The sequence below is a fragment of the Aplysia californica genome, unplaced genomic scaffold, assembly GCF_000002075.1.
Source record: "Aplysia californica isolate F4 #8 unplaced genomic scaffold, AplCal3.0 scaffold00178, whole genome shotgun sequence".
Taxonomy (NCBI): Eukaryota; Metazoa; Mollusca; class Gastropoda; order Aplysiida; family Aplysiidae; genus Aplysia; species Aplysia californica.
The window spans coordinates 31,470-47,234 of NW_004797448.1; the positions used below are offsets into that span (position 1 = coordinate 31,470).

The window sequence follows — 15,765 nt, forward strand, 5'->3', positions numbered from 1 at the left end:
AGAAATAAAAACCCAAACAATTATACAATAAATAAATAAATAAGCAAACAAATAAATAAATAAATGATAAGATAAATTAAAACAAAATAAGATAATTAAGTTAAAAGAATAAAAATAACACAAATAAAAGATAAAATATTCCCTTTTCCCACACGTACGTGAGCCGGACAGTCTATATAGCTCATTTCTTAAAGAACTCCCATAACTATGAAATGGTTAGTAGCCACACCTGCTGAAAGACATAACGACTGCACCCAGGATCTGCGCCATGCATAATGCAACGTGGCTCATGTATCCTGGACAGGCAGTGAATTCATCGACATAGATGGGGCAGAAACAAACAGCGGTGGGATGAACACAACTCAGGACCATCCTGTCAGTGGCCGAGGTCATGAGTAACCGTACTACATACATGTGTGTTATGTCTAACCGTAGCGCACTGCCCCTGAGGAATTTCTCTTTCTGACATTCCTTTTTCTTTCTTTCTTCCTTTTTTTTTTGTTTCCTTAAATTTTTAAAAATGTAAATGTCCCTCCTTCAAAGCTACGGAACCCACTTCCTGTGCCAACATTTCGCAGACGGCAATCTTGTCCTTGATGGCCGTGTTGTCCTTGGAATTTTTGGTCGTTTCTGGATACCTGGATACCCGGATGCCTGGATACCTGGGGGTGTCCTCTCTGACTCAGAGGTTGACGTGTAATGACCCTCCATCCTTCACGATCGCGAGCTGCCGTTGTGCATTCTGCCATATCCAGGCCTGTCCATGTTCTTATGCTGTCCATCCATGTCACTCTTTGTCCTCCCTTGTCTCTCCTGCCCCACATCTTTCCTCCATGAACCTCTTTCACAATGGTCTTGTGTCGTTTTAAGTGGCCATAATACGTGTCTGGATGTCGACTGTTTAAGGACTGTCACATTCTGTGAATGATCTACAAGATGTCTCGTTTTCTCCTTCATCTTTAGGTAACTTTTTGAAAGTATGTCAAGATCATCTGCAAAATCAAAGTCTTCAAATTTGGTCCATACAAGTCTGTCGTCCATTGGATTTTTATCTTTCAGAGTTCTTTGAGCGTCTCCATGATCCAATTAATGGAAACAACACACAGAAAGTAACATCAGAGACTCCTGTTTCACCCCTGGGTGTCTGGTAAGCAATTCTGCAATCTGTATCCTTGTACATACGTGTAGTTTTTGAGCTAGGTGCCCCCCCCCCCTTTCAACATGACTTGTATTTGCTAACACGCGCTGAAATTCATACACCTTTGCTTGTTTTGTTTTAGCAAGTATTTTACGACACTTTCAACACAATTAGGTTATACAAGTGTCCAAGACTAGAGATGTTACAAGAGAGTAACAAACGCAAAAACGAAAGAGCAGAGATAGGGACGTTCGATGTTTGATAGAAAAGAAGATTAGCTAACCATACCAGAGCACCCACCAACCACCCATATATTCATACACAAAAGCCCACCAAAAACAAAAGCAAAAATATATTAGAATAGCAGAAACTCTTTGAGGAACATAATATAATATAATGTATATTTTTATGTATATCAATATTATATAGAACTTACCTTCTGCCGCCTTCTGGCATTTAGATTCACAGCGCATGAATATATGACAAATTGCTTACTTCAGCATTCTTTCCCCCCTCTCTCTCTCTTTCTCTCTCCCCCTCTCTTTCTCTCTCTCACAAGCCTCTCTATCAATCTCCCATCTATTTTCCACGCTGGTTGACTGTCTAAAAAAGCATCGCTCCGTGACAATGAGGGAATCATGGTTGGTTAGGTGGCCGCCCTCACTGCATGCAGCACCATCACGCCTCCTTACCCTGCACAATCACAGGTCTCTTCAAAACTTTACACCGGTGCAGTTCTTGTGGGAAGCTTTTCAAAAGCCTTTGCTGTCATAATTTATCGGTGCACTGCTTGTGTGAAAAGGTTTTAATTAAACTACCTTTGTTGGGAAGATATACTGTCACATTTCGGGTGTCCTCAAGTCTCGTGTGCTTTTTAATTTTAAAAATTGTTTCCAAAGGAGCTGGCGTAACGCTATGCAGATTTTCAAGGTTAACTCCTTTCTTACCGTCTGAAGCAAGATGGAGAGATGGGTGGGTGGATGAATGGATGGACGGATAGATGGATGGATGGATGGATGGATGGATGGATGGATGGATGGATGGATGGATGGTGGGCGGATAAAGGGGTGGAGGGTGAGAGCCAGAGAGAGAGGGAAAGAGAAACGGGGGGAGGGGGCGTGTGAAGAAAGACAGATAGAGAGGAGAGAGAGAGTGAGAGAGAGAGAGAGAGAGAGAGAGAGAGAGAGAGAGACAGAGAGAGAGACAGAGAGACAGACAGACAGACAGACAGACAGGGAGGGGGGAGGAAGAATGGGTACAGAGACAGAAACAAAGATGAAGAGAGAAAGATAAAAATGTACACTGTGCAATATGTTTAGTTTTTGTGACAGTTCTGTGGCACTAGCAGCCCATGTTAGTTAAAGATTACACAGGCGCCAAAGATTACAGGTGTTACTAGTACTAGAGAATAACAGACACAGAAAAGGAGGAAAGACGAGGACGGTAGATGTGTGATAGGAAAGTGAAAGAAGGAACAAACCACATCAAAGCATCCGCCAACCACCCACACTAATGCAGAGTCACTAAACTTTGGACCAGGACGGCCACACAAGCAAAGGGCACCGAGCATGGGAGGGTAACAACATTAACAATTCATTGATGTGTTAGATATAACATATCACATTTAAGTTAAAGGGGACCGGACAACTATTTATTGATTCAATACAAAACACTGATATGTTCAATCCAAGATGCCATATCAAAGTTAAAGAGGACTGGGAAACTATTTTGTTCAAAGCAATAGGCCCACACTGGTGTGTTACAAAAAAAGATATCACATCAAAGTCAAAGAGGACTGGAAAGCTATTTCGTTCAATTCAATACACTGATGTGCTGAACGAAAGATTTGTCACATTAAAGTAGAAGACGACTGGAAAGCTACATGTATTTTGGTCCATCTTAGGCCGAGGCTGGGTGGCTTAGCGGCCCACGTTCGGCGATCCCTGATCTAACGGAACACAGCACAGAACACTTTGTCTTAGGCCAAGGCAGGCCCAGGTTTGGTGATCCCTGATCTAACGGAACACAGCACAGAACACTTACCCCCAGAGCGCCAAGAGAAGGGTTCAGCGACAGCAGACAGCTCACGCAGGATGTAGGTATATACATGTAGATTTATAGTCTATGACAAACAGCTACATGTAGATCTATAGTCTATGACAAACAGCTGCCGTCTTTGTGAATAATTCATGAGCCGGTGTGTGTGTAGGTCCCCGCTTCCAATCAATACAGTAAACAAAGTGAAAGTTGTTACTCGGTTTTATTTGGTTATTAAGAGAAAAATGATACTGTAACAGAAAGTAATCGCAGAAGAATGGAGAAAAGGCAGCCCTTATGGAATAAACCATTTAGCACTTGCCTCTCCATTTTACAAACAGAAAAAAACCAGAAGATTTTCCAAAGAATGCACCATGCAATCAACAAGTTTCCAATCATGAACACAAGGATAGCACGCGTCTCCTCAAATGTGGCAAAAATAAGGATCAAGAGATCACAAATGAAAAAAAGCAAAACATTGTCTAGAAAACAAGTCAAGGGTAACAGAAATAAATAAACGCTAAGCAATAATTAATTCAAATGACATGAAACAATTAACAAGCTTTTTAAAATGCATAAATTAAAAAAGACAACAATGGAGCACTAAAATGTAGTTAGTTCAACTCAGAATTAGTAAAATTCCTTATCCAAATGTAGAAACTACATCATATACATGTCGATTCTATGCCAATCTACTTCTGTGTGATTACAACAATAAAACTTTGAAACAAATGTTAAGGACACTGCAAATTTCCTGTAATGAACTTCACATGACGAAAACAAAACTTGTCAACAAGATAGGAAGACAGAGACAAAAACAACACTTGTCAACAAGACAGGAAGACAGAGACAAAAACAACACTTGTCAACAAGACAGGAAGACAGAGACAAAAACAACACTTGTCAAAAAGACAGGAAGACAGAGACAAAAACAACACTTGTCAACAAGACAGGAAGACAGAGACAAAAACAACACTTGTCAACAAGACATGAAGTTAGAGACAAAAAAGATTTGTTTTATTCCATGTTACAACAGGAGCAACACTGTTCCAATGTTTGGATGTATAAGCCAAGTATAGAAATACAAGATGTTCAAATAAATAAAATATGTACACTTGTAACAAAAGTCACGACTGGCATTCAAGACACTTGTTCTCAAGCCATACTCTTAGCCAATACAATGTATCAGATTCAGAATAGGAAACAAATGGAATACAACCCCCCCCCAACCTCGCCAAAAAAATCCCAAACAGAAAAAAGTAAAAAGAGAAAAAAAAAAACCCCAACAAAACAAATGTTACGTTATTCGGGAAATTTGTGTTTCAAATCATTCCACAGCTACTTTGTAGTAAACAGCTAAGACAATATCATCACCAAAGACCGGTCTTTGATATCACACCTCAGCTGATATACATGCATCACACCTCCGCTGATAGAAACTAGATTGTTTAGGAGGCCAGCTGCCCCAACTATGCCTCCGATCAGTCTGGGTTATGACAAATTTCTTCCAGGAGAATAACAGATACAATTGTTAAAACATCTTTCTTGGGTGGGAGTCTAACGCAAGTCCTTTACAAGGGAGAGAGCGTGTTTATATTACAGACGCCAAAGTTTTGATAAAGACAAAAAAAAAGGGAGACAAGTTTTAGTTATAATATAATGAAAAAAGACAATCTAAGAACCCAACACCCACTTCAAAACAGCCCCTGCCCTAAACAGGAAGCAAAGACATGAAATAAAACAATAATGAGATTCAGTAATACTTGTAGTACATTTGGTACATCTTCTGTACACACCTCGAAAACTAACACACACTGGCATCTACAGTAATACTGTGTGGTGATTGTGACCTAGGGTTATTGCAAACATAACACACCTGTACACACCTGTACACAGAAACACACACATAATGTACACATAATTTATCGAGGAACATGACATTCAGCAATACTGATAGATATGATGTTCCAACTCCCGGAACAAAACTTTCCACTACACGTCATCTACTTCCGTACACGATCCAGTTCCTTTAGCTCAGGGCGGTCACACTCAATCGCACGGGGGGCGGCGGCACTTCAAGGTCGTGAGCCACACTGGATAAATACTCACTGAGCAGTGGAAAGCTCAACCTTGGTTTCAACAATAACAGAAACTACCGTATAAGAGACAAAAGTCAATTTAGAACAAATCCCATTTTTCTCTTCAAAGACAATTTGTCAGTGCTGCATGGAAGTTTGGATGTTAGGACTTTTGGCATCTTTTTGTTTTGGCAACAAGTTCATTTCTGTTTGGACTAAGATTTAGTGTTACGCAGATACTCAGGATGGCCGACCTGAAATTCTCTTGTGGGCCAGACATAACTGTTGGCCAGGCCAGAGGTGGCCCACGGGCCTTGAGTACCAGTTGGTTTAGGTAAGTGTTTTACGACACTTGCTACACAATAGATCATATAGGCCTTGAGTTTTAAGGCACTTGCAACACAATAGATCAAATAGCCCTTGAGTTTGACACATGCACTTTAAATAATTTGGAACAGGATAATACATGTATGTATATTAACTAGAAATGTTTTTCTCACTGAATGCTGAATTAACTAAAGATCATCATGGCTCCAGGATAAAAAGACAGCAAAGTAAAACATAATTTTTGTTGTTAAAAGAATGCATGCATCTAATTCTTAATGCCTGACTAGACAGAGAGAAGTGTCCAATGTGGAAAGGAAGAGGACAAAGTAACAAATTTCATAAATATTTCTGTTAAAATGCTTCCAATGACGGAAATTCTTGACTGCCAACAACAAAGACGTCTCTGGCTAAGTCAATACAGAAAAGAAGATGCACATTAGTTTAATTTAGAACTTCACAAAGTTTCAGAATCCTGTATTTTTCATTGGATCTGGTCAAGCACTTAGTAAACAAAAATCCTAAGGACGCATGTTTCCAAAACAGGTCCCCGTTTAACCTTCTTTTTCTGACACCAAGCAGCAGGTTTGACAAGCTGAACAAATTGTTGGGAATAATTTTTTTCCTTTAGTCAGGAGACCACATCAACCCCACCCGTCAAGACAGCCCCGGCTCAGTGGAACACAGTCCCGCACAAACATGGAGATACTCAATAAACATGTTTTCAACACACGGAGATACTCAATAAACATGTTTTCAACACACAAGAACCAAACGTACATGTTTTCAGCAAATGACAAATGACAAACTCATTGATTAGGATACAATCACCAGAAAATTTGGACAACGGTGTCGCAGTATATCAGCAGTCCCCACACTCTCTTATTGCTTTTGTACATTTGTAAAAACTAGCAAACAAAATCCTGTTAGAAAAACATGATAAATTCTTACCCCACGTACGTTCAATTTGAGTGCAATAAAGTTAGCTGTGTATACATCGCTGTACGAAACACTCTAGTCCAGACTGCGGCACACAGGTGTGCCTCCATTGGGGTCAAGTTGAACTACGGGGACAGTCAAGTTGAACGCTCTTTATGCAAAAAGTAGATACCAGCAGAACAATGTATCACCAGCAACATTTTAGAGGCTGGTGTTTTCCCTGTGCCTAATGACACATTTTCTGTCTCTTTGTTGCGACAAAGTTTTTCAGCATGGAACAAAAAACGAGTTTCAATACGAACAGGTTAAGTTGTAGTAGAGGTTTTACGGCGCTTGCAACTGCATAAGGTCATATGAGCGCCAGAAGATTAGAGGTGTTACAAGAGAGAAACAAACATAAAAAAGAAGAAGGGGAGATAAGGACGATAGATGTTTGATAGGAAAGAAGAAGCAAACCACACCAGAGCACCTGCCAAACACCCGCACGGACAGTGTAATACAGGGATGTTCTTAGGACATATTGCTTAACACTGTCCATAAACTGAACGTACAGACAACAGCATCCGTTTACAACAAGTTGGAGTTTGAGCAAAGAGAAGCACAACGACATGACAACAGTCATGTATAGCACGAATCAAAGACTCAGTTATTCAGATTTGTTGACTTGACAGCTGTCGTCTGAGTAGCAAAACGTTAAAGTAAGAGTTCACAGAATAATTCACACTGCATTCCTACAATCATTCATTTGTTACTTAAATAATGTTTTAGAAAACAAGAAAAAAAGTCCACAAGTATGTACATCGCTTGAATGCCAAAAAAAAAACAAAAAAAAAGAGATCAAAAAGTATTTCCCAAGGCCACAGTGCTGATGATCTATCTGCTCTCAAAGAGGAAAACAGACATCATCCCAAAAAGCAAAATTTGTTTCAGAATGCATTTGTTCAGAATCCCTCCAAATAAACGCATGCTCTGGTACAGTGAAGTATGCTTACACCAAGGACTAGTATGTAGACCACTATGTTGTCCTTGGCTTCAACCGAAATCAGCGAGAACATTTGGAAGTTGCTCAAATTGAAAAAAAAAATTGGAGATTGTCTGTGCCGGTCCCAGCTGAGAAGGAAACAACATCCCAGCAGAGAGACCAACACAACTACAGTCCACGCTGGCTTTAAGCACGGTCATTGGGAGAAAGCAAGAGCATGCCTTATGTCAAAGCGTGCTTGAGCGCGAACTACACATTGTCATGAGATTTTTATATGTATGTAGAAAATTTCCAGAGCTATTTTCCTTTGTTCATAAGTCGTGGTCGTGCAAAAGTGTGCGTTGTCATATTAACCTGCCATGCTAGTTTTTGTTTGTTAGTTTGTTTTCTTTTGTGGTCGAATGGGAAAGGAAAACTTCATTGAGACGGCCAGTCATGATACAGCACACTAGGCCAACACACTGCCTGTGCGTACAACCTCGCGCTTGATGCATAATCAGGATTATCGGATAGCGAGGGGCAGAAGTGAAATCGCAGCCAGCCTCCCTTTCTCGTCTCCCCTTTTTCTCTTTGTATCTTTTTCGTATGTGTGTAGCTTTGCCCTGGGCTAGATCCTTCCTTTCCGTGCGCGCGTTCATTTGCATTTGTTTGTGTTTCTCTTAACACACTCCACTTCTGTGGTGTAGACTGTTCGAACTTCGATGGGTCATCATGAAAGTATTGACTGTCTTGTAAATGAAGCGTGCCTGAAGTGGAAGCTACCATGCTTAAAGGCGTGTAATTTGTGTTGCAAAAATTCTGTAAAAGCCGTTTAGCTTGCTTGGGTCCGATACATGTTTTATGCCGGCGTGTTTAAAGCCGGCACGGACTGTACTAGTCAACAGAGAATGTGGACTTTTTGATACAAAAACTTCTGTACTCACACCCCAAAAGAATGTATTACATACGATTTTTTTAAACGAACTGTTGAAACTGGTATTGATTCTGAGACATCAGTTTGAATGACTTGATGTTAGTCGACAAATTCTGCACGATCATACAAATGTACACCGCACTTCATACAACTTGGACAAAATCAGACAAGCATAAACTTTACCTACTAAAAATCTGACATAATAACACAAGCTCAAAGTTCGCCAACTATAAATTCTACAAAACAAACAAGCGTTCACTCCAACTAAGATCCAAGCAAGAGATCAGAAAGAACTGAGAAACAAGCAAAAGAAAATTGCGCTGAAAGTTCAAAACTGGGACGGCATTCCGCACTGTTCAAATTCACAAACCATTTGTAGAGAAAAGTCTCTGTACCCTGCATGCATTCATCATTTTTTCTTTCAGTTTCATATACCATGTGTCTGTCTTCCTTTCTCTCTCTCTCTCTCTCTCTCTCTCTCTCTCTCTGTGTAATACATTATATCTCACACCCTTCATTCACTTCCTTCCCTCCCCCTCCAAAGCCCCGACTAGAAGCCCCACCACACCTCCCACGACCTCCGACTCGACTACATCTTGCGGGGCAGGTGAGCGGATCTGTTGAGCCGCATCCTCAAACTCTCCACACTGAGCGGCCGCCGGAGCTGTGAGGGAGGAGCCGAACCTGGGACGTCCATGCGAACCATCGCGCCGTCAACGTAGCTGGGGACGACAACATGGGAGGAACAGTCAGCGACACAGAGGGCAACGTTTATATTACTTATTATACGACCTTTGTGCTTTGAAGAACTTTAGTATCTTCACATCTCAATAAAGGAATCTCTTACTATAACAGAACTTTGAGATTGTACTTTCGACATAAAAAATGAAAAAACATTATCATGATATTATTCTTTTTTTAAGGAGGCTGAAAATATCATTACTGCTTATGTATTGAACACTTTGAGCACCTTCTTCTCTATTCAGAAAATGTTAGCGGACAAAAAAAATCTGAACAATTGAAAAAAAAACCTGTTGACAAAACCAGGTCTATGAAAACATACAATGTTAACTTAGCTCCCCAGTCTGCTTGGACTTAAGTTTCAGCCTCAACATGACTTTACTCAACATGACTAAGTACTAAGTAAGGCCACACTTGTTGGGGCATCATATGTAACAGAAAGTGAAAATTTTCCAGATTTCTTGTTGTAGCAAATCTTTTCTAAGAGCTTTCTGGAAAAGGTAGAAAAGTGATTTTGTTATGCAATACAATATTATATTACACGGACACACATAGGACAGCGAAGCGTAAACATAATACATATTATATATATGCGGGGCTAATGGAAGCTTCTCACAACAGGCTAAAAATGATCAACACTTCCGTTCAGCTGTGACTCTTACACAGAGACTCCAAAACTGACAGGACGAGTTTCTGACAGTGCTCTGACAAGTTTCTGACATTGCTCTGACAAGTTTCTGACATTGCTCTGACAAGTTTCTTACATTGCTCTGACAAGTTTCTTACATTACTCTAACATTATGACAAGTTTCTAACATTACCTAACTGCTAATGTACTATTTACAAGTTTGTTCTACCAACTCTAGGATTACACAGAGCAATGAAGACCGGACAAGTCAGATGACAAAGAATTGACGAGAGGCTTGTTTCATCGTGCAAGCTTCCACTGATACTGACACACTGCACGGGGAGGGGGAGGGGGAGGGAGAGGGGATATGTAGCAGTTTTTAATATATATCTACATCTTATCCATTTGCCCAGGCTTAGGTGCTATGTTATTTAACAACATTGACTCAAGATCAAATAAAATAATATAGCCTACTTTACAGTTTTGTATAATGTCAAACAGGTAAATATCTCTGAAATAATCCAATGAGACACAGCAACATATAAGGGATGCATTGTACAATAAAAACAAGCGTTGAAGGGATGTGGAAAGCGGGTGGTGGGTGCTGGGGAGAAAGGGGGGGGGGTAGGAAGGGGAAAAGCATTCTTTGTATTTTCCTTTTGCCACTGAGGGCGTATGGTAAGGCCAGGGGGAGAGGGGGTGGGGTGAAAGGCACCAAACATATACCACAGCTATCGCCAAAAGTTCAAACATCAACAAAGAACACACAAAATGATGAAAGATCTGCTCGGGACAGGGTCTAAATCAAGTACCCCCCCCCCCCCCCCCCCCCGTCTGCTGCTATATTGTTTGCTATAGAGCGCGGGTTGGCCCTGACAAATCAGGTCTACAGAAACAGCACGCCTCCCGAATGTCAGACAAAGGGAGACATTCAATGACACCTGAGAACGGTCATGATGTACTGGACACAGACAGACAGACAGACAGACAGACAGACAGACAGACAGACAGACAGACAGACAGACAGACAGACAGACAGACAGACAGACACTTGATTTAAAACGTTTCTTCTTAGGAACTTGTATCTTGTATTGGAGCATGCGTGCAATATACACTTGTCCAATTTCTCATAATATTTTACGATAAATGAAGTGTACGGTTATCAGACTTGTCGAAACTTTGTAAAAAAAAAAGAAGTGTAGTTTATTTTTAAAGTTTGATTTCGTCGAATCTGTATAGAAGTATGGTCTATGCGTGTATGATTGAGCAGAATTTGTAGAATAGAAGCCCCTTTTCGCTGCCGATTTTTTTGATTTTACAAAAATCTGAATTGTTCCCAATTTGATTCGATGAGAGTTGGTGTGGAGAATGCATCGAAGAGCCTCACACTGACGTCACAGACACCAGGGCTCGCTGATTCAATCAGTGCGCATGGTCTGCGTTTTCACGTCGTTTGTTTTGGGGGCACTTGTCAAAAGAAGTAGAACTTCCTTATTTGTACAGATTTGTTCAGTTGTGTACTTTATCTGAAACTTGAAAAAAAAATGAAGTAACACTAGGCAGCCTATACTATGACATGCGCAAATTCGTGTTTCTGACTTGTCTATGATTTGGTAAATATAACGCAAAATTCCTTTCGATCTTCAGTTCAACAACCGACTAGATCAGGGCCAATGGTAAGGAATAAGCCTGCAACAATGCCTTCTGTCTGCTGCTGCTGATTCCGACATAATTAGTATGCGCCCGCCACATTCTCAAACAGTTTATGAATGTGAAAAAGGACAAAACGCCCGAACAGTGTTCCCAGGCCATCATAAATAATAATAATATAATAATAATAATACTAATAATAATGTATGATGACAATTCCTGCGGCAGCCCCTGGGTGGCGGGGAAACAACACTTGACATAAGGCCCTCAGGACAATCTCTGGCAAAGTGGACTCGGGGAGCGCACAAAAAAAAACAACAACCCCCAATTTACTGCGAAGAGAAAAATGCCACGGTGCACTATTAGCAATGGTGCGTAAGCTATGCTAGCTTTTTCCACTATTACCAATGGTGCGTGCTATGCTAGCTTTTTCCACTATTACCAATGGTGCGTGCTATGCTAGCTTTTTCCAAGCGGCCAAATCCCCTACCCTACCCCCCCCACACACACACACAAAACGACATTGAAAAATAGACTAAGCAATTCTTCTCAACAAACAAACATTCCTTAAAGAATTGCACGAGCAGGCAAAACTAGAGGGAGTAATCACCCTGTGAACTAGTGACTTAACTTTCTTCTGACTGCACAATACCCCTCCCCACCCCACCCACCAGCAAAATAAAATAAATACATAAAATTACACAACAAGCAAGACTTACAGACTCGGAACTGTTCCGAATAGCCATCAGAAAAATCAAATTCCATGGTACAAACTAGGTCATCTACTCGCAACAACTACCCATCTCAACTTATGTCATGAAGCAGTAATATGTTGGCTTTTTTCACATTTCAAAATCTCCCCGCACCAAAAAAAATATCATATTAAACATATAATAAAATAAATGAAAAAAATAAATAAAACCTAATTTGAACCCCCCAAACATTATAAATTTCATTAAAAGCTATTTCTCTTTGAAGAAATCAATAAACATAAGACAAAGAGGATTTGGGCAAACGCATTCCCACCCCACCCCCACAAAACAAAACAAAAAATTTAAAAATTTAATTTCAAAACACACAACTAAGTCATGACATGGAGACACAGGATTGTTCATAAACAACACACAAAGCCAAAACAACCCAAAAAACTTGGTGGGTGGGGTATACAGACTAGCTCATCTAGAGAATGGGGCGGTGAACAACAACAGCTAGATCTAACTACCCATCAAACTAACTACCCATCAGACTAACTACCCATCAGACTAGCTCATCTTGGCAGTCAGGCCAACAACGACTAGATCTAACTACCCATCAGATCTAACTACCCATCAGACTAGCTCATCTAGTGAATCACCCGCCAACAACGACTAGATCTAACTACCCATCAGATCTAACTACCCATCAGACTAGCTCATCTAGTGAATCAGCCGCCAACAACGACTAGATCTAACTACCCATCAGACTAGCTCATCTAGTGAATCAGCCGCCAACAACGACTAGATCTAACTACCCATCAGACTAGCTCATCTAGTGAATGGGGCGGTGCACAACAACTAGATCTATCTACCCATCAGACTCTGGTGCCGACACAGCGAAGCTACACACCGAGGAGAAGGAACGACCCAGGACCGGGTTCATCATCGGCAGTCTGTCTAGGCGGACAGAATAGACCCTGGCAGAAAGAGTACAGCTTTGGGCCAAACGAAACAAGAGCTTTGGAACAGATACATTTACTCGTTGAAGCATGTTGTTTTGTAAGAAAGAGTTTTACCAACGGCACTTGCAACACAATACGGTCATACAATACAAATGCCGAAGATAAGAGGTGTTACAAGTTATAGAAGAGAGTAATACAAAAACTAGAAAGAGGAAGGATAAAGACGACAGATGTGTGACAGGAAAGAAGGAGGAGAGATAAGGACGATAAATTTATAGACATTAAGGACGATAAATAGAGATAAAGACGATCAATAGAGATAAGGACGATAAATAGAGATAAGGACGATAAATAGAGATAAGGACGACAGATGTGTGACAGGAAAGAAGGAGCAAACCACACAAATTACCCGCCAAGAACCCACTCATTCGAACTACAATTCTGTCCGTCGTAAGAAAACATACTGCTTTTGAGTCAGACAGAAAACGAGTTTTATATCACGTCGTAATAAAAAGTACTGAATCCCCGTTTGGATTTCTCTGTTGACATCCAACCCTTGGTGCTCATGTGACCATATGCAGTTGCGAGCGCCGTAAAACCTCAACAAAAAACAAAACAATAAAAAGTACAATTTTGGGCCAGTTGGAAAACGAGTTTTGTACCAACTACGATTCTACACATCTTAAGAAAAATATAGCTTTGAGCCATATTGAACAAGAATGTTTTACCAACTACGATTCAAACGCCGTATGAAAAAAATACAGCGTTGATAGACAAAAAAAAACCCAAGAGTTTTGTACCGACTATGACTCTACACGTCAAACGATAAAGTATATTATTATTGTACAGTTCTTTGGCCATACAGAAAATAAAAGTTTGGAACCAACTAGAAATACGATTCTGCACGTCGTAAGCAAAAATACAGCTTTGAGCTAGATGGAACACGAGTTTAGAACCAACTACGATTCTACACATATCGTAAGAAAAAGTACATCTTTGGCCAGACAGAAAACAAGTTTTGAACCAACTACGAATCCAAACTTCGTAAAACAAATAAATACGGCATTGAGAAAGTTAAAGCACTTTTTGTAAAAGTACAATTTGTTGGTCTCTCAAAACATTGTCTTAAATTTTGACCCTAGTTTTTTCCATTATAGAATAAATCAGCCTGTATCATCTTTTGTTCGTTTTGTGCTTTTTATGAGGTGATTTAAACAACCAAAACAACAACAACAACAACTACAACAACAAAAAACACAGAAAACAAACAAACTTGGCTGTGATACCAAGCTCAAAGCAGTTTTGGTTTCAGACTTATGTCTTCCTTCTGAGATGTTATAAGACAATCATTTTTGTACAAGTTTGAAACCAACTACGATTCCACACTTAAGATAAAGTATATTGTACAATATTGAACCAACTACAATTCCACACGTCATATGAAAAGGTACAGCTTGGAGCTAAACAAAACAAAAATTTTGTTCCAACAACGATTCTACAAGTAGATAGAGAAAGTACATCTTTGGCCCGGTCGGACAACGAGTTTTGCAGTAACTACAATGTACGATTCCACACGTCGTAACAAAAAGTACAGCTTTGAGCCAGACTATGCGAGAGTTTGGAACCAACTGTGATTCCACACGTTCTGCGTAAGAAAAAGTACATCATTGGCCGTGCGAGAAAACGAGTTAGGAACCAACCACCGACATTCTGCAGCACGCCGTCCCTCCAGGTAGACCCCGCCCGTCTGACGTGTGTGGTGGTCTGGAGATATGTCGTCACACGCGGAAGATCCGAGTTTGATTACCGTGCTGGGAGTGGAGGATGTTTTTATCAAGTACATGTATCCGATTCTTTCTTTCTGCCTAGACGTTGTATTCCTCTCAGCCCGGGTTGGCCCTAGAAGGTAGGATCTAACTCGTGAATACGTTTTTACGCCACCATCGACACAAATGAGATTCTGGCTCAAACCCTGCCCCTGTCAGGGCCAACCCGAGCAGAGAGGGATATAACATCCCAGCAGAAGGACAGAGACTCTCGATATTTTTTTAATTAAAAAAATTATCTCCAATCGAGAATCAAACTCATGCCTCCTGCTTGCGACACCAACGCCTCTAACCGCTACATGTCAGACACTGATGTGTGGCATATGTACAGGCAATATGTCAAATATAAGTGGTCGCTTTGAAGGACAAGCGGGATAACCCAGATTTCGGCGGTTTCCAGAAATCTTGACCTACACCAAAAGTGGGCATTGCCCTACCTATAGGAGAAGTTTGGTTTCATTGGTGGTATTTGTTTGGTTGTAGAGAAAACTCTCCTTGTCTTTTAAAGAAACTGAACAAGGGGCAAAAACTTTACCTTCGATTTTCTCAAAACTGCATTTTTCGGGAGAGCCCTCTTGCGCTTAAAAGCATCCAAATTGGCATTATTCTCCATGATGAAATTATTATTTTTTACGGTCAGGGAAAAAAATATCTCACCGTTACGTCACACATGCAAGGGGAGCATGGATGTCTTGTGGAGAAAGGGTTAAACAGCATGGGAGATCATAGACGTCTCGTGGAGAAAGGGTTAATAAACAACAGCACACAACACAAACTTCTACACTGAAGAATCAGTACTTGTGAGATCAAACACACAGCAAACCTCACGGAGAAAGAACACTCTAATATATA

At 40.5% G+C, this 15,765-nt stretch overlaps 1 protein-coding gene across 1 annotated transcript in view; it reads right to left on the reverse strand.

Annotated features, from left to right (window-relative positions):
* Positions 1 to 8,059: 8,059 nt before the first annotated feature.
* Positions 8,060 to 15,765, reverse strand: part of LOC101846503 (protein phosphatase 1 regulatory subunit 42) — a gene marked incomplete in the record, with an annotated part of 27,078 nt that continues 19,372 nt past the window's right edge. Inside the window, 1 exon segment of the mRNA XM_013082508.2 lies at positions 8,060 to 9,133. Coding sequence (XP_012937962.1) covers positions 9,001 to 9,133 — 133 coding nt within the window.